Raw genomic sequence first — 20767 nt, 5'->3', positions numbered from 1 at the left:
CGCTGGGTAGCCCGATCTAATCGAAAGGCTATGATTCGTCCTGACTAGCTTGACTTATCAAGTGTAAATTATTACAGCCATTATCTATTGGAGTCGAATCAAAAGGGAAAATCTAGAATACATGGCTTGCTAAACAACCCTGGCTACTACTGTACAAGATTGAGGCGCTGTTGCGGGCAGGTCCCTAGAAAGCGCTGACCAGAATTTGGTGTATATCAGATGAAAGCAGGAGCATAGATAAACTCTAGCTTTATTCGTCCCGGCCCCAGGCGTCCTTCCGCAGTTTGCGATCTTCTCTGGCCATCCGGCGCTTGGCACCCCATCGTGACTGTACTGCTTCCAAAACTTGTCTCTGAATCTCCTTCTTCTGCGGGCTTGCCTCGCATACCTGAGCGATGAATATCGGGGAGCAATCGAAACGTTTTGCTAATTTTCCTCGGCTCCACGTCATTGGGTCGCTTAATCGAAGCCTGCGAATTTCGAGCACGTCTGACGGCGTCAAATGGTATCTCTTCTCAGTGGCTGACTTAAATGCGGCAGGAAGATCCTCTACATTTTGGCCAGTGGCAGAACTATTGGGGCGAAGATTCCTCCGGGCGTCATCGGGAGGGAGAAACTTCGTTGGGGTGTGATAGACGGACGGAGAGCTCGACGGAGGGTTGTAAATGATGTGGTCTTGGGTTTTATCGGAGGACGGACCGAAAGAAGCATCGGGTTTGACGCGCAAGCGTTGTTTTGTGCGCCTGTAAGAGGATTGACTTCGGCGAAATTCCAGAGAGACGGGCTCGAAAGAAGGCAGGAATGGTGAGCACAGAAACGGTCTTCGAGAAACAGTAACGAAAGATGCCATCATCAATCGATCTCCCTAAAACTGTCGTAGATCGAACAAGGCAAGGAAAGAGGCGATATTAAGTGGACAGAATCCAGACAAAGCAGATCACCTTTGGACAAGCGAGCGGTCAGTTCAAGGAAGATGGAAGATGCTAAGCAATATCGTTGAACAAAAGCACCAAAGGATAGGATAGTATACATACTAGAGGCACTAATGTCTTTCGCACGGAGATGGAGCGTGTGAGTCCTTGAGAGACGCTTCTGACGGCACAAGACACAGGCAAAGACTCGAGGCCCCGTCAACTTTTTCCGCTCGCTGCTCGGTCTTGGAATTTGGCACAATTTGTCAGCCACTGCATAAGAGCTGTGTGCATCCCCGTCCCGAGAGATCTTGGCAGGTGTCATGTGTCCACTCCAGCTAGCTCCTCACTTGATTCCATTGGATCCATGCATCTCAGCACACTTCTAACCTGCAGGCCAGGGCCGTGATGATTCTTATCTATCGCTATACCTCGTTCCCCTTCGCCAGACTCTGGTGTCTTTTAATAGTACTTCAGGATATGTGTTATGTGTCCGAATCATAAACATTCTGCGCACAACTAATTTGTTCATTTGATCCTATTGTCTTCAACTTGCGCTGATTGCGCATGAACACTTTCCGTCTGAACCGCCTGAATTCATCTCTCAGCCCCAGCAACCTTCCTGAGTGTCTAGGCGCTGGTTCCTCGGTGGCTTTTATTTTGCTGACACTCGAGCCTTGCGCTTTCACGAAATCTTGCGGATTCTGGTGAATGCCTGTAGACTGGTTCCATGATTTGATGTCATTAGTTCGTCCATTTTCGTTGTCCACAATCAACGAATGAGTTGACTGTCGGTATATATCATCGCCAGACAAAGCACCACTCATTTGATATCAATCAAATGAGCCAGAGCCCCCGCTATCGTATGAATGTTTCGGTTGTCGAATATACCCTCTCACCCACATTTTTCTTGGAAACAGTGAGCCGATATTATTGAATTTCGACAATGAACGAAGCCATGAAAAGTGGAAGCGGCAGCGCAATCTTGCAAGAAAACCCCCGTAAATCGACACATTATGAGGGTGACTCCGAGCACGCTAGACCAAGACGCACGATTATTGCACGGCGCTGCAATTGCGTAAATGAAGGGGAGGATGAACAGGATACATACTCCGCTATGGGTTCAATTCACGAGTCGTATTCCACAATGGACGCCAGTGTTTCCCGCCCAGGACCATTGACCCTTTCCCATGGCAATAGCTCACTATCGCCTCCACGAGGACGAGCCTCCCGGAGAACACCATCATCACCGGATCGGGCGGGTCAAAGATCACCACTACAAGCCAATTCGCCTGCATCCTTGATCTTTGAACGCAGTGTTCAAGAAGACATTCTGATACCTCAGACATCACCATCAATCCCGTCGCATATTCGAACAGAGAATCACATTCCTCCAGTATTGGAAGCGTCCTCTGCAGCAATTACCGACAGCGGGCTCAATCCGGATTCAGTCGAAATTGTCACCCATAACATACACCAGCCTGCCACGAACGGGGTGCATACTGACCAGCAGTTACGGTCACCTTCACCTGAGAATGCTGCGATGAGTATCGGTGATACCGAAGAGCCTCCATTGGCCAATCAGAGTCAGGAAGTTAATGATATCAGGCGCCTAAGCTTCATCTCATTTGCTGATGTTGTGAATGCTGAAAATGCTGAAACAGGCGAATATCCGCCTAGCAATGACCTTCCTCAAAGGAGCGCGGGTAGCCAAAATCCGTCAGCAACAGCATATCGCAACATTTCTCCGTCGCCTTTGTACTCACCGGTGTCCTCTCATGGTTTCGGAACTTCTCCACCGACCAGCATTTCAACATCATTACAGGGGCTGGAACTGTCTCCACATCGCGGTTCTCGAGGTGCAGAAAGTCCACTTCTTGCTGTCCAAAGACCAGTTTCTCCCAGCTTGAGTGGTGATTTGAACATAGAGACCATGAGGCAGGCTCTGAGACGAACAGGTAGCGGAGATATGGGAGCCTCCCGCAGCCAGCCAACAAATACGACGGTCAACGATGATTGAATTCCTCTTTTCTTATTGCTTAAACTGAAGTTCCTCGCTTATTGTGCTTACCTCTAAACGGGTCATGCTTGTTTGCATCATCTCGACATGTTATGGCCTGAATTTTGTCACCTATACCCTCGCGTGATTTAAGTTCTACAAGCTATGTCGCTCAATAATGACAACCAAGTAATCTGTATGCGCTTGATCTCTCCAGGCACCGACGGCTGCCCTGAAGTGCATGTAGCATTGGGGCGGTCCAGTTTGATAACAGCCTTGAGAATATCTTTCAATCGAGATTGAGCTCGGCATCCGATGAATGACCGTCTATTCTTGAGAAGTCGTAGCCACAGCATCCAGTGCTTGCTGCACCTTAGCGCGAAGAGTGGGCACATCCTCCAAACCAACACTAATCCTCACCAAGTCGAATTCTATACCAAATGAACTCGCCTAGACAGCAACAGTTAGCCCAGTTAGACCGAAGACTAGACGAGTCCTTAGAGAGAGAATATGAGTACGTACCCATTCCAATTCACCGTAGTGAGCAAGCAATGTGTACGGACAACTGAGGCATCCGGTCAGCAACCTCTTCCTGAAGCCCAACAGCGCCGTGATGCATAAGACTTTACCTCAGTGTGAAGTTAGTCCCAAGGCTGGGACCTTTGAGAACCTCTAGATTGTCAAAAAAAGCAACCGCCGCTGCTGTAGAGTGGAAAGTGACCGAAAACAGCCCTCCGTAGCCACCGTTTGGAGTACGGAAAGCATCGTACAAGGGCAGTGAAGGGTTGCATTTAGGGTAATACACATTTTTGACTGGACGATGGTTAGATTTGACATCAGCACTGCTCACAATCTTAGCTTACCCAGCGCGGAATTTTTGAGCATCGCTGTTATTTCCGCTGTCGTATGGTTGATCTTCTCAATACGGGAAACGAAGTCACGACTGTTTCTTTCGAGGAAGACGACATCCTCCATCCACACAGTATCTTCGTACTCCTGATTGAACGTGTTCTTGAGGAATTGATAATACCGCCCGTGCGGATTGAGCACTGCACTACCTCCCATGACATTGCTATCCCCGCTAAATATCTTCGTCAGACTGCTGACCACGATGTCTGCATGGGAGAGCACGTTTATATTCAAAAAGTTTCCCACCGTTTCATCAACAATGACGGCAAAGTCATATTTATCAGCCAGGGCTCGGACCCGTTTAAGATCGGGCGATTTGAGAAGGGGATTTCCAGGAAACTCAGTGAAGAGACCCAGAAACCTCTCACCATCGGCCAGCCGTGACTCCAAATCGTCCAAGTCCTCGGAAGCTCCACGGCCGTAAAAGACACAGCCGGGCCCCCATTTCTCGAGGATCTTCAAGGTGTCAATATAGGGGAACCCGAAACAGACACTCTTCATGAAGCCCCTGGCTTTGAGCAGCAGCCGATGGGAGTTGAAGATTGAGCTCATCCCAGTTGGGAAAAGGAAAACATCAGACTCCTGGAGTCCTGCGACTCTTCCCTCCTCCGAAGACTTCTCTAAGGCTTCACTCAGTTCCACGTCTGCGGTCAAGACACCTGCTATACGCCTGCGCACAGCAATTTTGGCTTGAGTGGCCAATGAGGTACTTAAATTTCTCCCGAAGCGTTCCTCAATAAATTGAACTGATTCACGTCCTTCCTGAGGTTGGTTGGCAGAAGCTGCGCCGTGCAATACGCCCTTGCCTAGCCCATTGATTGAGCTCCGTCCCTGATATCTCCGAGGGCCCTTGTGTATCCATTGTGATGCTGATTCTGTCCCGGAACCTTTCTTTTCCACAAGGAGATCGTCCCTCAACGCACTGAGACAAAACTCGCCTCGTCGACTCGATATGCCGTCGCCGGAATGTTGCCACACTTGCTTTGCAATCTTTGTATACTCTGTTGGGTATATAACACATGATAGGAGTGACTTAATAGTAGTCAGTTCCTTTTCCAGCTGCTGAGCGGGAGCGAACTCCAAGATCCGGACTTTGTGTGCTTCTTCGGGCGATATCTTCGATAGGATGAACGAGTGGCACATTTGTGCAGTCTTCAGGGATGGGAATAAAGTCGCTGCCTCGGTGTCCGGAGACCCAAATCGAGAAACTATCTCTCCGGCAAGTTCCTGGATGATTGGGTGGACGAAGAATCGGGGATAACCGCACTGCATCTTTTTCACGATCCACGGCTCTCCTTCTTCGTACGCGACGTTCGCTTTCCACGTGGGAAGTGATACACTGACAGCCTATGTATCGTCAACAGAGCAGTTCCAGACTCCGAGCGTGTCAATTCGTTTCATGGTCGCAAAGGCTTCGGAGACCGCGGGGTACGCGGGGTTATACATACATGATCGGTGTTAGGAGGTACAGAACCTCCGGTCTCCTGGAGCATGCTGGTCTGAACAGATTATTCAAGTGCAGGAAATAGATTCTTTATGCAAATAGAATAAAGACATATGAGTACGTAGAACTGGGGTTGCAAAATGGAGTTATAAGCTTGTAGCACAGAGATTAGAGAGCGGCCAGCGATGTCGGCGAGGCAATTCAACCAATTACATATTGCGGCTGTCAGGGTCGACGGGAGGAGTCATACTTCGGCAGAGTCTGTTCGGCACTGAGTCAGACTTTAGTGCTATATCCATATACAAGCCATAGTTATCATAAGCCATGCTGGTTGAGGCACCGAAGCCAATTCGAACATCAATCAAGCGCCATTGAGCCTACCTACCCACGGAGAACTCCCAGTGACTTAAGGTAGGCTCCGGCTTGACAATCACGTGCAAAAGACCGTTATCGGGTGTCAGCACGTGATCTTATCGGAGGACGGAGCTGATGACTGCAAAAAAAAGTTTCGAGATTGCTGTGGTTGCTGATCGTCTGCTGAGTTCCCCTGCTCCATCTGACAGACCGGCATTCCAGCATGTCTAGCCACACGGCGAAGCGACGGAGATTGAGTCCATCTCCTGACAGAGTTTCTCGCGATGATGTATCAAAGCTAGGTCTCAGCGCCAGCCGATCGACCGTGGATGCCTCAAATGGCTTGAAGCAGGGTAACTCCAAGCCAGCCAGGCAAACCGGCAGCTCAGGCTCTGCGGAGATGGCGCTTGCTAGCGGGATCTACAAATCCAGTTTCTTCAAGTTACAGCTCGACGAACTGATTGCAGAGTCAAGGCCTAATTACGAAAAACAGCTAGCGACACTCAAAGACACTCTTCATGGTGTCAAGGATTTGATCGAAAGCCTGCCGGAAAAACCGGCTAAAACACCGCTGGAAGCCGAGAAGGAATTGCGTCAATTGCATGGTGTTTACGTCCCATACCCCGAACCGCGTCCTGGAAAAGACACCAAGTATCCGGTTACGTTCGCTCGACCGACGAACGTTAATGTGATCGGAAGCTTTGCGCTCAGGACGAGCTCAAAACCTGCAGCGCAATATGTTCTGGATATGTCTGTGACAATGCCAAGCTCGATATTCCAAGAGAAGGACTTCACCAACTACCGATATTTCCACAAACGAGCATACTATGTGGCCTGTATTGCCGCTGGTATCAAAAACAAGAAAACCACGGGACTGGATGTGAAATTTGAACTTCAGGATGGGGATGCTCTTCGTCCCACGGTCATATTACAACCAGCTGAACCTGGACGCCTGAAGTTCCAGATCCGCATCATTCCGGCAGTCGAAGACTTATTATTTCCCATCTCGCGTACACTTCCAATGAAAGCTAACATACGCCATGGCTTAGAAGGGGAGGATAAGAATGAACCTACACCATTTTACAATTCATGTCTCCGTTCAGAGGCCACTGTTGCGTTTTATCACAAGATGCTGTCTTCCGCTGCTCAGAGTTGTGAATCCTTCAGAGATGCATGCCTTCTTGGTCGCATATGGCTTCGGCAACGTGGATTCCAGTCATCACTTCACAAGGGTGGCTTTGGTGGCTTTGAATGGTCCACACTCATGGCGCTCCTGCTTGAGAGTGGAGGTCCAAGTGGAAAGCCGGCGTTACTGAAATCGTACAGTAGCTACCAACTATTCAAGGCGACTATGCAGTATCTTTCTGGAAAGGACTTGACAGAACCTCTTCTGTTCTCTGCCACCGACATTCCGTGGCCTGGCGAAGGCCCCGTGGTTTATGACGGCAAGAGTGGGCTGAATATCCTCTACAAGATGACACCATGGTCGTACTCGTTCCTCCGTCGTGAAGCAGGCACAACCCTTAGAATGTTGAATGAGTCTCGAGATGACAACTTCGAGAAAGTCTTCATCTTCAAGATTGATGAACCGCTGCTCAGGTTTGACCGACTTCTTACGCTTCCGACCAATGAATCTGGCGATGCGCTTGCAGCAATACAGAAAGAGCGCGCTATTTACCAAGTACTTTCCCAAGCTCTTGGTGACAGGGCTGATCTCATCTACATATCCAGTCCCTCTGCTGGCGCTTGGTCTGTGGAGACGAAAGGCTTTCGGAAAACAGGAGTACGCAGCTTGTCTGTGGGATTGCTCTTAAACTCTGAAAACGCTACGCGCGTCGTCGACCACGGCCCGTCCGCTGAGGAGAAGGAAGCAGCAGTTTCATTCCGAGCATTCTGGGGTGAGAAGGCCGAGCTTCGGCGCTTCAAAGATGGCAGCATTCGAGAGAGTCTAGTATGGACGGAGGATTCCTCCTCGTCGATAGTGCAACAGATTATTCTCCATATTCTGGACCGTCACTTCGAGTATGGCGAGGACGACATCGGCTTTGTCGGTGACGAGTTTGACGAGCAGCTCCAGAGAAACGGCGATAACATACTGTCGTACTCAAGCTCTGCGTTTCAGCTGATCAATGACGCTTTCAATAACTTGGAAAGATCGGTACAAGACATGGACGGGGTCCCTCTGGCCGTCAGGCATCTAGCACCAGCTAGCTCATTGCTTCGATACACAGCTCTACGCGTCGACCGAAGCCATGGCATTGCCCCTGTCGATGTCGTGCTTCAGTTTGAGAGTTCTGCACGATGGCCGGATGATCTTGTGGCCATTCAGATGACAAAGGTCGCTTTTCTGGTGAAGATCGGGGATGCCCTGACCGAGTCTAGTGAGTTCCCATCGGCCCAAGTTGGCTTGGAGAACGAACAAAGCAAGATCCTCAACAACGCGTTCCTCGATGTCACCCACGTATCAGGAATCACGTTCCGTCTGCGAATTTACCATGACCGCGAACAAACACTGCTTGAGCGTAGGGTCAAGGAGCAGGGTGCTAGCCCGCAGACAAAACAGGAGGTTGCATATGCACTTTTTGCGCACAAGCGACTCTTTGTTCATAGCCCCCGCCTCTCGCAGGCCATCAGAACACTCTGCACTCGTTTCCCCCTCCTATCCCCTACCATACGCCTTGTCAAGTACTGGTTCAGCTGTCATTTGTTCGACGCGCACGTCAACGAAGAACTCATCGAGCTGATGGCGGTACGGGTATTTACCCAACCACATCCCTGGGAGACCCCCTCAAGTATAATGGCCGGTTTCCTCAGAACTTTGCATGCGTTCTCCCGATGGGATTGGCAACAAGAACCAATGATCGTTGAATTAGGCGGCGAGTTGGACCAGGCCGCAATCGAAACAATTCGGACCCGTTTCGCCGCATGGCGAAGTATTGACCCAGCAATGAACAGCTTATCCATGTTCATCGGCTCCGATATCGATCCCGAAGGCGTGACATGGACGCAGTATGAAATGCCACCGAAGGTGGTCGCTGCGCGAATTTGCACGCTCGCGAAGGCCGTAATGAAACTAGTACGGGAGCAAGGACCTGAGCTTGATGTGTCGCAGCTTTTCCTCCCCGCTTTGGAGCCATACGATTTTGTTATTCATCTTCGCCCAAAACTTCTTCGGGAGCGTTCAGCGTCGACATCCAAATTCAAGAACGTCAGTGTACCTAGTGACCCGACTCGCGTCTCAAAACAGACCGTCATCAAAGCGTTCGTTCGTGATTTGCAGGCTTGTTTCAGTCCCAACATTCTCTTATTCGCTGGACGTGAGCAATCTGATACCATTGGTGGGCTCTGGAATCCGCAAAATCTCAAACCGAAAAGCTGGAGTTTGGGTCTTGCGTACTCGACAATGCCTAAGGAAGTGAACGGTTCTACATCGGAGGCGCAGGTCTCGACCAACCGTACGGCCATGCTGAACGAGATTTCCAGGCTGGGGTCGGGCATGGTAAGTCGCATTGATGTTCAGAAGAAGTGAATGTTTGTTAGATATGTAAGTAGTTGGGCATTGGTTGTGATGTAAAAAATGATACCTTGAAGCGCCGTTGCAATGCTATATACAGAAGGACCCAAACAAGGCATTATTGGAAATGGAGAGAGACGGAAACTGATAGGACATGGTCATATAAAATAAACAAACTAAATCCACAACAACCTTCTCCTGCAATCATGAACCCGTCAATAGCTTCTCGTTCCTCTCCGTTGATGGTTGGGCAGAGAAAGAACAGTATTTGTCCTTGATTGCCACGATTTCGTATGTACCCTCGTCGGACGTCTTGATGATTTTCGAATGTTCGTAAGAAATGTCATGCTTGATATCAAGTATTTGGGGCTTCTTCCCTTTGCGAGCGTTGGTGCTTCGAATGTAACTAGAAAATTGTTAGATAAACTAGACAAAAAGAGCGGGGAAAGGAGACGGATGTTGCATACGTGAATTCAAACGGTGGTGTACCCCAGAACTCAAACTCAAGTTCTGCCTCGCCACCCTCATGGATGTCCACGATTGAGACCTGACCGTTACTGATTCTGACACTCGGCATCTGGTGTATTGTCTTCACGATGTCTTTGTGAGCCTTGCATTTGCCGCTTGCACCATCACTGACGGCAGTAATAGTAAAGACACCAGGTTTCTCCGCAATACGACGGAAATGGTTGGATTGGGAGGACGCCTTTCTGGCGACGCCATTGAAGGTGTAGAACACATCGAACGGAGAATGACCAGAGAGCGAAAATGAAAGACGCTCGCCAACGCAGTAGTCCACCTTTGACTCGAGCGGGATGATCGTAGGTACGTCCGAGACAATAACTCTCACCGAGGACAAATCTGTGTGGTAGGTTCTTTCGCACCCCCGTGCATCCCTCACCTTGTGAATATTGACAACATGCTGGCCCAAGTCAAGATGTCGTCTTGGGATGGGAAGACTGTGTCGAATTGATTTGATATTCGGGATGGAGACAATCTCCGGCTTCGCCTTCGCATAATGTTTGATCGATATTTCAAGGGAGAAAGGCGGTACACCCTCCATGGTAAGAGGAATGAGTTCCTCGCCACTGTCGTCTTCCTTGCAAAAGCCGTAGATATGACCTGGTGCGTCAAAGCGCGCCTCGGGTAGGGGGTTCACTTTCTGAGTGACCACGACCTGATTGCCTCTCGGGTCGGTGTTGTAGAGATTATCACCAACTTCCTTGAATCGGTAAGAGTATTCGCCCGGCTCGGAAGTTTCCAGCTCCATAGAAAGACTATGGAGAGCCGTCTTGAGGTTCCGTACCTGCGCGGATGTAGAACCACGAGATAGTTTTCTTCGCTGTTCACACTGAATTGTGTAGGGGGGGTTTCCTGTTAGGCGAAGCTCGAGACTGTCACCCTGTCCTTGACAAACATCACTTTTTGCGACTAGGCCATCCGGACCCACAGGCGTATCGTCTACAGCGGTGATTTGGGGTCTGGGAATCCAGGATATCTCGAAGACTTTCGCTGCCTCATCGACAGATCCTGGACATGAGCTATCAGTCACTCCCATGAGCTCGTAACGCCCTTCCTGGCTCACGGTCAAGAAGCTGTTCTCTTGCCAGAAAGTCTTCGTGGTTATTGAAGACTCTGAGTCCAAATTCTTATACTGTAAAGTCCACGGGCGTTCACCACTCAGTCGAATAGGTATATCAACCTTGGAGTCTTGAAGCGCCGAGTATTTCCTGCTCTTCTCAATGAGGCCGAAAGCAACGTGGGGTGGCTTGGACCGAGCGTCAATCTTGAGGATTTCATTGAGATTCCTCTTGCAACCCGAGCGATCTTTCACGCTTGTTAGCACGAGGTTGTACCCGCCGCCGCTGAGTAGTTTGTTTGTCACAATGGTTGACCTTGCGGTCTCCGATTTGAGGTTATGTTTTATCTTCTTGCCGTTATGGACGAGCTCGTACTCTAACGTCCAAGGCGCCTCTCCGAGAAAAGCAACATCCGCTGATATAGGTTCGCCGAAACAAGCCTTCCGTACATCCTTGGTACCGATAAAATGTGCAGAAGCGGGTGGTTTCACATCTTGCTCCAGGACTGGTACTGTACTCTCCAAGGGTCGAGGTGCATAAACGCTGTCGGAAATGTCCAAGAAGCGATAGCGATAATGCCCGGCCTCCATAGGGGTGAAGTCCAACTGACAGCGTAAGCCGTCAATGACGTGGTGTTTGGTCTCAACACCATTCGAAGTCTCGATAGCGTATCGAAGTCGAAATGGTGGCGAACCAGTAAGATCTAAATCGACAAGCAATCCGATTGGGTTATTCGCACACTTGTCATAAATCTTCTCGGAGCGAATCGACACCTCGGGTTCTGGCGGGTTATGCAGGTAGCAAGACGAGGGCTCAAATATCTCTCCCGAGCAGAATTGACTCGAAACGTGCTTCACGCTATACCATCCCGGTTCCTTGATAAGGGGTTTCTGGTCAATTGTCTTCAGTGACAGCTGCCGAACAGTGCGAGCAGGATCCTCCACACTCTCTTGGCCATTAACGCCGTAAGAATATATTAGAGAGAAGGGACCATCATTGTCATAACTATAGTCGGAGTTGAGGAATCTGATGGGCAACGGGAGGCTCTCCCCACGAGCGACTTCGAGGAAGTGCTGGTCATTGCATCCGGAAAGCGATAGCTTGGGAATTTCATGAACAGAGAATTGATGCCACTGGGCTAGAGACTTTGCAGAGTGCCGATCGGCATCTTCCATGATCATTGAATAATTCGCAACGTTCCCGGACGCATCGTGAACCTCCTCGATCATGTAAAGCCAGTCACCCCCAATGTTCAAGGATTCATTTAGAGGTATCTTAATAACTTGACTTTGAGCCCACGCAATGTCGGGCTCTCGTGCATCGAATAACCGTCCAAGGGACCTGTGACCCAAAAGCGGAGTGCGTAAGTGGTCAGGCTGAATGTTCTGGAACGAGAAGCCCCGATCATGATCATTAACCTGCCTGCTGTACTTGATCTTGAGCGGAGGCGTACCCTCAACGGCCAGCACCAAGTTTGATAGCTCGCCACGGCATTTATGCGTGTACGAGTTCTTGATCAAAGCACGAGGACAGGATGTGACGATAGAATCGGAAGCTCGCACGCGAACCTCAAGCTTAGACTCATCCACAACTCGCTGCAGGCGATACAGTCCGGTTTTCCGAACTGGAAGGAGAAGGTCACGGTGAAGGTCTGAACTTGATTGTGAATGCCTCTTGTCTGCCTGCTTCTTCAGTTGTTTCAGCTGCTTGGCAGGAATCGTGATAACTTCACTATCGCCGTTGTTGAAATCGAGGCGTAGCAGCTCAATCAAGATAGGATCGGTTTGATTCACTCGGATCGGCAGATCGATAGTGGTTTTTTGAGAATCCAAACATAGTGGTGCCAATTCTGGGTTCAATATGGCAGACCTATTTTGTTGAATTAGCAAAACAAGCCATCAGCTGAAGTAGACGGGGGGTGAAATTACCCTTCGGGAAGAATATTGACGATCTGCTTTCCGAGAATCAGGGATGCATTGTTAATGATGTCCCCAGGTTTGATACTTTGTCCAGATATCGAGAGTTCTCGATCATAGGCCAATTTCACCATTCCTGAGAACCATACGCCGATGGGAATCTAATCGAAGTTAGCAATCACCGGCTCGATTAGTTCTGAGACATGAACTATACCGGGATGCGGAACATCAAGAAGATGTTAAATGCGACATGAATCAGAAAGAGGGCAAGTGTTGTCGGGAAAGCCCATTCCAACCAGGGAATGCGCAAGGCCTGGAGACCAAAGAGAAAGATGCCATCTATAGAGGCCCATTTCAAGAACAGCCAAGTAGAATCCAAGTCATCGGAAGCCGCATAGGCCTCGTATAATCGCCATGCATTGAGAGCAACATAAACGGCCGCCACGTACATCCGCTGTGTTGGGGGGTCGACTATGCGGGATGGAATGAGCGCCGCGCCCCTGTCCTGATCGGCGGTTGGTGCTTTTGGAAGAGGCGCGGAAGGTGAAACATTTCGTGGTATAGACCTCGAAGGTGTGCGATTGTAGTCTCTCGTCTTCTGTGTGGTTCTGGGCGTCTGAGGAAACGCGGAGCGAAGTCGGGGAGTATCGCTCATGGCATGCTGTAGTCGCGGGCTTTCCGCGGGCGATGTAGTAGTGCTGTAGATTGAAAGTCGAGGGGTTCCAACTGCCGATGGGAAGCTGGGCAGATATAAAAAGCAACTTATCAGATTCGAAGTGCAGCTCTCCCGCAAGGAAATCCGTACTGGGTAGGTTGGGTGCACACCTGGTGCTCGTAGATGTTGCAGGTGAAGAAGATGGCAACTCTTGATTGCCGATATTTTTCTTTGACGCGCGCGCACACCGAATCAGGACTAGTCTGGGAAGCTCCAGCACCGTCGGGCCAACTCCGCCAGCAGCTTTAAGCTTACACGCGGGACGGACGGCGAGACTACGAGTATTAGGCTGCGGCCTTGCCTTCTTTGAGCATCCAGATCGGCCGCAATAAGGATGACGCTCCTGCTTTCACCTCCCGCACTCATTCACTTCGTGGGCTTGAATGAATCTCAACTTTTCGTCTCCTCCGCGACTCAGGAGCGTGCAAGATCCTACGAGGCAGCGAAAGCTCATCTCACTTCACTTATCCGGCAACGATATATCTCTTCATCTAGGTTATCCCAAATAGACCTCAGTTGATTCTACTTTACCTAGTTACCGGATCCCGCAACCTTCTCTCCGGCTCATCCACATTACTGCACACCTTACTTCTCCACCTAAGCCAAAAACTATGAGTGGGCGCGTGAAACGACGGAGGCTGAATGATCTAGCAGATGATATAGACGGCAAGATTGATTCTTATCGCTCAGCCTCAAAGGATGACAAGGATTCATGGAACGGGTTCTGTGAGCTGGAGTCCGAGCCTGTATTTGCATCTACTCAGATCTAATCAGCCAATCCATACTAACAGACGAAGGCTATTTTCAACGTAATGCTCCGCGAATTTGGAGTGACAGGCATCAAAGTCCAAGAAGTAGTTTCGCTAGATGAGGAACTTCTGGCGTTTCTGAAGTAAGAGCATCCGAATTACTTGCCGCTGTCTCATTTACTGAGCATCCGCGAACCCGTGCAGTAAGCCTGTCTACGGCTTGATATTCCTGTTCCGTTGGCGTGAGGATGATCCCGACAAGCAGGAAGCGAGCTGTCCTGAGGGGCTCTGGTTTGCAAATCAGGTTCGTCCCTCTGTGTCTTTGTCTCAGAAATGCTGGTGACTCACCTTGCCCATTGTCCTAGACGGCGAGCAATTCCTGTGCAAGCGTTGCTCTGTTGAATATCGTAAACAACATTGAAGGAGCTGATCTTGGAGAGAATCTGCGGAGCTTCAAGGACTTCACCATGCCATTCACGCCGGCACTGAGGGGAGACGCAATCAACAACTTCGAGTTTGTGAAGAAGATACATAATTCGTTTGCCAGGTGAGTTGGCAGAAGCCGTTTGATACTCTACCTCTATGCTGCCGCTAACACACTGGCTCAGAAGAATGGATATACTCAATTCTGACCTCCTACTCAAATCCGAGGCTGCATCTAAGCGCAATCGATTGAAGAAACGTGGTCGCGAGGAGCATGAAGCCGATGCAGGATTTCATTTCATTGCATTTGTTCCTGCTTTGGGGAAGGTGTGGAAATTTGATGGATTGGAACGCCAGCCTCAGGCTCTAGGTGAGTGCTGTATATCGGCTATAATGGCAAGAAGGCTGACATAGAGAGCACAGGACCGTTTGAACCGGACAGCGATTGGCTAGAATTAGTGAAGCCCAACATACGCGCCCGGATGGAAGCGTACGAAGAAGACCAAATCGAGTTCTCCATTCTGAGCCTTGCGCGAGATCCATTACCTGACCTCATTAGCCAGCTGGCTGTGAACATCAAACAGCTTCAATCTATATCGAGAACTATCACTGCGGGCAAACAGAGGGAAATCGGCGCCGACCCGCAAACAATGGCCTTCCTTTCCGACAACGCGCTTTTAGGTCCCGACGCGTCCTACGAAGTGACCGAAAGAGTTCTTGAAGAGGCAGCTGTGCCTGTTAGCAAACAGGAGGAGAATATAGGGTGCTCAGCGGATGAATTAGTGAAGCAAGGCATAGATCTGGGCAGGGCGCAACTGGAGCTCCGGGCGGCGATTCGAGAGGAACAGCAGTCCCGGCGGGCGGATGAAGAGTATGCCGCGGGAAGACGGTATGATTATGGGCCAGCCATAAGAACATGGCTACGCCTATTGGCGCGCAAGCAAGTCATTGAAGATCTGGTTTCTAAGACGAAGGAGTTCCGCTAGGGTTGATGTGCCGGGCATGGTATCGCCGAGTTAGTGGCGGTGACGGTCAATGATGTACGAAGGGAGGGGCCTGCCACTTCAGACAAGGCTTGTCAAGCTGCCTTCGGCCAGGGGAGAAGCTTCGGACGGCCTCGTGATGTGCCGATTGGACGAGAGCTTCTGCATTCACATGGATGGATTTGGGACTTAAGACTACCCGAACTACTAGATAATTGAAAAGTAGCAGCCTGCGGCGACAAAAGAGCTTCAGCGCGCCCTGACCTCGTCCCCCCGCCTTCTGAGTTGCCCCTCACCGTGTTGCCCATAAAACCATTTCACATTTCACATCTGTACACTCTATTCACCGAGCATCTTACTGCGATCAGGTCGGTGGCGTTAAGAAGACTCGGAGACTCGGAGTGTTGACCGACCCAAGACGTCACCGCCTGCTCTCCAAACCGACCGCTCTGGCTCAACATCTATCCAACGTTGAGCTTCCACCTTTCACTTTTTTTGCCTTGATATTATAGGAGATCGTTGTCACTGTCTGTCCTTTATCCTACCCTCACCGCGATTACCGCCGTTGCGCCTCTCCCTCGCCGTGTTTTGGTTCTATAACATTTGTGTCTGGACGCCGAAATTAGACCTGTCGAATCTTTAACTTCTCTGTGTACGCTCGAGCTTGTAATAGCTGCTCGCCCGCTGGATCATCTAGCTCTATTTCCACATATCTTCTCAGAAGCACAACATTGTGATGTCTTCCACGTCAACAGCCGATTTGCCTGAGAAGGCACCTGATGAATCTTCGAAGTTGAAGACATTCCTATCTATCCTTCGGAAGTACGCACTCCGGGCGTCTGCTGCCAAAATCTCTATTTATGACATGGTTGTGCTAACTTTTCATTGTGATCTTGTTCCAGATTTGTTGGCGTAAGCGATATTGCCTCCGTGAGATTTTCCTTACCCGCGCAACTTCTGGAGCCAACTCCCAATCTAGGTGGGTTGTTTGAGCCTTGACGATAGCATACAATGCCTGGTACATTTTGCTGACTGGCTTGCCGAATTACTAGAATACTGGAACTATTTGGATAGACCGGAGACCTTCGCAAGGTCAGCAAAGTCGACTATCCATTTTACCTAGGGACTTGTTTTCTGACTGGGAATCCTACAGCATTGGTACATCAGACGAACCACTGGGACGCATGCTGGAGGTTTTGAGATTCTGGTTCACTAAAGACTTGGTATGGTTCCCATTCTGTTCACGAAGGGAATGCGCTTCCGCTAATTGTTCCGCAGAAATACATCAAGGGCAAGCCATGCAAACCCTATAATTCCACACTCGGTGAATTTTTCAGGGTGAGCTTGAGCTTTGAATTGAATACTCCGCTAGTGATATAGCTGACCGCTTCTCAACCCTCCAGTGTAGCTGGGAAGTCGGTTCCACCCTTCCCGAAGTGCCCGTGCCGTCCCAGGGAGCCCCAGTCAACGGCGCTTCGGTTGTGAAAGATGGAGACGGAAAATTGGCTAGAGTGTGCTTTTTGACCGAACAAACGTCTCATCACCCGCCAGTATCTGCATTCTATATTGACTGTGCAGAAACAGGAGTCTCTGCTCGTGGATTCGATCAGATCAGTGCCAAATTTACGGGCACGAGCATTCGCGTCGCTCCAGGCCAGCACAATTTGGGAATATTTATCAATCTCGACAAAAGAGACAACGAAGAGTATCAACTAACACATCCTGCTGCTCATCTGGGTGGCCTGTTAAGAGGGGCTCTATCCATTACTGTGGCAGACACATGCTTCATCATCTGTCCTAAAACCCGGACCAAAGTGATTTTACAATACCTAGAGGAAGGCTGGATTAGCCGAGCTCAAAATAAGGTTGAAGGTGTCATTTTCCGCTACAACCCAGACAAGGATACGACTACAAGGATAAAGGACGTTCCGGAGGGTGACGTCCTGGCCAAAATCTCAGGATCATGGCACAATCAGATCTACTACACCCTGGCTGGGTCAAGCGAGCCTCAACTCCTGATTGATATTGCGCCTCTTTTTCCCGTTGCGAAATCTTTGCCACCCGACGAGAGCCAACTATCCAACGAGTCTCGGAAATTCTGGTCCGGGGTGACCGAGGCAATACTGGACAAGAGATATAGCCAAGCCACCAAGCTGAAGGTTGAGATCGAAGACCGGCAACGGCAACGGGCCGCTGAACGGCAAGAAAAGAACGAAGAATGGAAACCGCGTTTTTTCACGGGCGCGGTCACACCGCTGGGAAAGCCAGCCTTGAGCGACGAAGGGCTGAAGGCGCTCGAGGGCCTCCGCACAGAACAATATCATCTAGAAGAGAGTGAGGTCAAGGGCGCCTAAGTGCGGAATTTCAACTGAAGTATACCTTCTGAATCTTTTACATACACCAACTTCATTTTCTCGTACATACCAACCAACAAGCTAGATGGTAGGGTGGGCGTTTCTTGAAATGCTGCCGACTCGCCTTCTTTCTACTATCAGCTTCTATCTCCTTGAGTCATAAGACCGTTTCTAATAATTTAGATTTCATCTTGGTGGCACTAGTGGCAGGGCCTCTTATAAACTTCAAATGCACTTGAACGTTGTTTCTCAGACGATGTTGCGTCTGGTTCTTGCCCGCAATGTACAATTAGAGCTGCTGTAGCAGAAGGAACTCACCACGGATGAAGAGGATACCTGACCTTGTCGGGCCGCCGCGATGTACAAATCGCACAGGCCGCTACTGATACCAAGGGATCCAGGTAGAAGAAGGATAGAGAATTATCAGATTGCTCATCATCACGCTGTATATACAATAATAGACCCCCTCCCCGTGATGCGCCATCCAAAGCCACCCGTATATAGATCCCAAAATAGAAAGCATTTACAGTCATGTGCAATTCGTGGAATTCTGCCCCGAGGCCTAAGCAGCCGCGCTGTTGACAACCTTATTGAAACCTCCCGCCACTGTCTTTGTGATCTCCTCGTTCTTATGAGGAAGGAGGGACAGCGTGTAGGCGACGTCATTCCATTGCCGTTCAGTCTCACACCTCGGTAATCGAGCGGCGAGTTTCTCCGCCAATTGACGGGCGTGTTTCTCCTGCAGTCAAATATGTTAATAACAAATTGCTGCTAAACGAATGGACGGGCTTTCTCGTCTTGGACATGAACTGACCTTCTCGATGAAGCCGATCAAGAACTTGACAATGCGTCTGAGCGCGCCTTCCTCCAGGTTGCGCTCTGCGCTTAGTAGACTGAACATATCAACAAAATGGTTGTAAACAGCATTGTCCTTGCCTGCCAGCTCTGTGAAGAACATGCGGGACAAATCGGCAATCCTCTTATCGTCGTCCTCCAAGCATTTGGCCATCTCGCCCAACTGTCCCTTAACCTTAACCTGGCCAGCTAGGATGAGGAAGGTGAGAGTCATGAGACAAGTACGTTTGACTGACGCATCGTCGTCGTTCAGTCGGCGGTAAAGGAAGTCCGTGTTCTCGTCAATCAGGTGATTGAAGCAGACAGCCATGTCTCCTAAAGCGATGACTGCGTTGCTCCGTACGATAGGATCTTCGGAGCGCTCCATAATTGTAATAAGCAGGGGGAGGTTCTTCTCACAATACTCAGCCGACACACACATTAGTTTGGCCATGCATATCGTTGCTGCAGCTTGAAGGTTGCGATCAGAGTATGTGTTGTTGTTCGCACAAATCTCTGCAACCAATGGCCCGAAGTTTGAGAGTAGCGAATTCTCGCCGTACAACAGCTCTCGTTCACGAATATGCGCCATCGCTTCTGTGAAGTCGTCTTCGGTCGTGCCCCCAATGAGGTCTAACTCGTCGTCCTCGGCGGCCTCATCATTGTTTTGGGCTGGGGCAAGAGGTTTATTCTTCTCTTGCTCTGCCTTTCGGCGCTTGAAATCCAACTCACACAATTCCAGATGAACAATCTGTTTAATCGCAATGTGACCAACGACAAATAGGAGTTGAGATAGCGCTGCTGAGGAGGTCTTCTGTCCAGAACTGGACTTTTCGGATGACGCTGTCCCAGGCCGTTGCTCCTCTTCACTGCCAGAGTGGCTGGAAGATGGACGCTGAGTTTGCGGCTGGAAAACAGCTCTCGTCTTTCGCTTGACAATGTCAGAGCAAAGAACATCGGGGTGTTTCGACAAAGCATAGATGGCGCTAATGGCTTGCTCTGCAACACCATACCACTCTTTGCTGTCAGAGACGGATTCGACTATGGCTGCAAGCTTCGTAAGCACGGCGTGGTCGTTCAGAAGCTTGGAGATGCTGGACTCCTTAGATTTGGCTTGACGGCCGGGAACCATTCGTGTCAGTGCAATGCAAGTGTACTTCGCGAGAATCAGATCGGATCTCCCAAGGCTTCCAAGACCGATTCTGAGCATGATTTCATTCTCCTTGATGACGACTTCAGGATCCGCTAAAGCAATCATGCCTAGCACAATAATGGAACCGCGGCGTTGGGTCCTGGAGATTTCTTTCTTCTGAACACCGTACACTTGCCAAAGCTTAGCAATGACAGCATCCGATATGTGGCCAGCTTTCATCATAGTGCTGAGCAGCTGCTCGAGACACGTAAGTTCAGCAGGGGTAGCGCCAAATGTGAGACTGATCATGTTTCGAGCGATGTAGTTCGCTGCATCATTGGGGCTAAACGAATCTGGCGCTTCGAAGAAAAGTCCTTTGTAACAGTCGATCAAATGTGTCTGAACTCCCTTGCCCTCATCACTGTTACCTTTGGTCCAAATGAGCCTTAACATTCGCCGAATGCCGGTACGCGCAGTTTCAACTTTGTATGCATCCAACATGACAAAGAAGTCCATCGCTTCAATAGCCTCACTCTTGTTCTTCGACGACAAAAGCTGGACTACGACACTAGAACCGGAGTGGAGAACTTCTATGAAGCGAATTGCTTCATTATAATATTTCCTGGTCAGTTGCAGCCGCGCAAGCAATTCTGACGTGGCGGCTTGCTCCGCGGCCTTCTTCATCGCTGCAGCCTTCTCCTCTTCTGACATGCGCGGTGCCTTCGATGGCGAATCGTCCGGTAATTGTGTCGCATCATCAAGAAGTTCGCTGTCGATATGTGAAACATCCCCAGTATCGAATCCTGGGGTCTCTGGTGGCCTTAGCGCGTTTAGTTCGGCATCGACAGCGTCTAGACGCTCTGTCCACTCTTTCAGAGAGAGTTGTCCGCCATGCATGACACTGAATGGATGCGTTGAAACTAACTTGCCAAGCAGTTTGATGGCATTCC

At 49.8% G+C, this 20767-nt stretch overlaps 8 protein-coding genes across 8 annotated transcripts; 4 read left to right on the top strand and 4 right to left on the bottom strand.

Annotated features, from left to right (window-relative positions):
* Positions 1-9: 9 nt before the first annotated feature.
* On the bottom strand, positions 10-1105 carry BDV17DRAFT_277449 (mitochondrial 54S ribosomal protein mL58). Its single transcript, XM_073759435.1, has 2 exons — positions 1035-1105; positions 10-941 (listed from the first exon to the last, which is right to left on the bottom strand). The coding sequence occupies exon 2, from the start codon at positions 851-853 to the stop codon at positions 251-253; it is 603 nt and encodes a 200-aa protein (XP_073610119.1). The 5' UTR covers positions 854-941; positions 1035-1105; the 3' UTR covers positions 10-250.
* Positions 1106-1636: 531 nt separating this feature from the next.
* BDV17DRAFT_246359 (uncharacterized protein) lies at positions 1637-2995 on the top strand. The gene has a single exon (XM_073756053.1). It carries the CDS (start codon positions 1858-1860, stop codon positions 2929-2931), a length of 1074 nt encoding a protein of 357 aa, XP_073610118.1. The 5' UTR covers positions 1637-1857; the 3' UTR covers positions 2932-2995.
* Positions 2996-5312, bottom strand: BDV17DRAFT_301906 (cystathionine gamma-synthase; the record flags this gene model as incomplete). Its single annotated transcript, XM_073764341.1, has 5 exons — positions 2996-3360; positions 3433-3475; positions 3540-3723; positions 3774-5166; positions 5268-5312. 5 exons carry the CDS (start codon positions 5310-5312, stop codon positions 3238-3240), a joined length of 1788 nt encoding a protein of 595 aa, XP_073610117.1. The 3' UTR covers positions 2996-3237.
* A 351-nt stretch (positions 5313-5663) lies between these two features.
* Positions 5664-9341, top strand: BDV17DRAFT_246349 (rRNA-processing protein UTP22). Its single transcript, XM_073756052.1, has one exon. The coding sequence runs from the start codon at positions 5841-5843 to the stop codon at positions 9144-9146; it is 3306 nt and encodes a 1101-aa protein (XP_073610116.1). The 5' UTR covers positions 5664-5840; the 3' UTR covers positions 9147-9341.
* Positions 9241-13466, bottom strand: BDV17DRAFT_246345 (putative nuclear envelope pore membrane protein). The gene is made up of 4 exons (XM_073756051.1): positions 12842-13466; positions 12640-12788; positions 9599-12580; positions 9241-9537 (listed from the first exon to the last, which is right to left on the bottom strand). The coding sequence occupies exons 1-4, from the start codon at positions 13280-13282 to the stop codon at positions 9336-9338; spliced, it is 3774 nt and encodes a 1257-aa protein (XP_073610115.1). The 5' UTR covers positions 13283-13466; the 3' UTR covers positions 9241-9335.
* A 114-nt stretch (positions 13467-13580) lies between these two features.
* On the top strand, positions 13581-15771 carry BDV17DRAFT_277444 (ubiquitin C-terminal hydrolase 37). The gene is made up of 6 exons (XM_073759434.1): positions 13581-14088; positions 14140-14234; positions 14296-14395; positions 14457-14638; positions 14700-14884; positions 14938-15771. The coding sequence occupies exons 1-6, from the start codon at positions 13954-13956 to the stop codon at positions 15498-15500; spliced, it is 1260 nt and encodes a 419-aa protein (XP_073610114.1). The 5' UTR covers positions 13581-13953; the 3' UTR covers positions 15501-15771.
* Positions 15772-18267, top strand: BDV17DRAFT_277437 (putative oxysterol binding protein (Orp8)). The gene is made up of 6 exons (XM_073759433.1): positions 15772-16319; positions 16400-16476; positions 16550-16589; positions 16651-16720; positions 16776-16835; positions 16901-18267. The coding sequence occupies exons 1-6, from the start codon at positions 16234-16236 to the stop codon at positions 17849-17851; spliced, it is 1284 nt and encodes a 427-aa protein (XP_073610113.1). The 5' UTR covers positions 15772-16233; the 3' UTR covers positions 17852-18267.
* On the bottom strand, positions 18118-20767 carry BDV17DRAFT_246335 (non-SMC mitotic condensation complex subunit 1-domain-containing protein). Its single transcript, XM_073756050.1, has 2 exons — positions 18666-20767; positions 18118-18590 (listed from the first exon to the last, which is right to left on the bottom strand). The coding sequence occupies exons 1-2, from the start codon at positions 20712-20714 to the stop codon at positions 18414-18416; spliced, it is 2226 nt and encodes a 741-aa protein (XP_073610112.1). The 5' UTR covers positions 20715-20767; the 3' UTR covers positions 18118-18413.

This window comes from Aspergillus undulatus (genome assembly GCF_047715775.1).
Source record: "Aspergillus undulatus strain CBS 261.88 unplaced genomic scaffold BDV17scaffold_96, whole genome shotgun sequence".
Lineage (NCBI taxonomy): Eukaryota > Fungi > Ascomycota > Eurotiomycetes > Eurotiales > Aspergillaceae > Aspergillus > Aspergillus undulatus.
The sequence above is the reverse complement of the archived record's forward strand: the minus strand, read 5'-3'. Positions and strand labels throughout refer to the sequence as shown.

Coding starts and splice junctions, on each gene's coding strand:
- BDV17DRAFT_277449 (XM_073759435.1), bottom strand. CDS start 853: ATGATGGCATCTTTCGTTACTGTTTCTCGAAGACCGTTTCTGTGCTCA.
- BDV17DRAFT_246359 (XM_073756053.1), top strand. CDS start 1,858: ATGAACGAAGCCATGAAAAGTGGAAGCGGCAGCGCAATCTTGCAAGAA.
- BDV17DRAFT_246349 (XM_073756052.1), top strand. CDS start 5,841: ATGTCTAGCCACACGGCGAAGCGACGGAGATTGAGTCCATCTCCTGAC.
- BDV17DRAFT_246345 (XM_073756051.1), bottom strand. CDS start 13,282: ATGAGCGATACTCCCCGACTTCGCTCCGCGTTTCCTCAGACGCCCAGA. Junction 12,789..12,841: donor TCTTGATGTTCCGCATCCCG/GTATAGTTCATG, acceptor AACTTCGATTAG/ATTCCCATCGGCGTATGGTT. Junction 9,538..9,598: donor ACACCACCGTTTGAATTCAC/GTATGCAACATC, acceptor ACAATTTTCTAG/TTACATTCGAAGCACCAACG.
- BDV17DRAFT_277444 (XM_073759434.1), top strand. CDS start 13,954: ATGAGTGGGCGCGTGAAACGACGGAGGCTGAATGATCTAGCAGATGAT. Junction 14,235..14,295: donor GAACTTCTGGCGTTTCTGAA/GTAAGAGCATCC, acceptor GAACCCGTGCAG/TAAGCCTGTCTACGGCTTGA. Junction 14,885..14,937: donor ACGCCAGCCTCAGGCTCTAG/GTGAGTGCTGTA, acceptor TAGAGAGCACAG/GACCGTTTGAACCGGACAGC.
- BDV17DRAFT_277437 (XM_073759433.1), top strand. CDS start 16,234: ATGTCTTCCACGTCAACAGCCGATTTGCCTGAGAAGGCACCTGATGAA. Junction 16,320..16,399: donor TTCCTATCTATCCTTCGGAA/GTACGCACTCCG, acceptor ATCTTGTTCCAG/ATTTGTTGGCGTAAGCGATA. Junction 16,836..16,900: donor CACTCGGTGAATTTTTCAGG/GTGAGCTTGAGC, acceptor TCAACCCTCCAG/TGTAGCTGGGAAGTCGGTTC.
- BDV17DRAFT_246335 (XM_073756050.1), bottom strand. CDS start 20,714: ATGCATGGCGGACAACTCTCTCTGAAAGAGTGGACAGAGCGTCTAGAC. Junction 18,591..18,665: donor TGATCGGCTTCATCGAGAAG/GTCAGTTCATGT, acceptor ATTTGACTGCAG/GAGAAACACGCCCGTCAATT.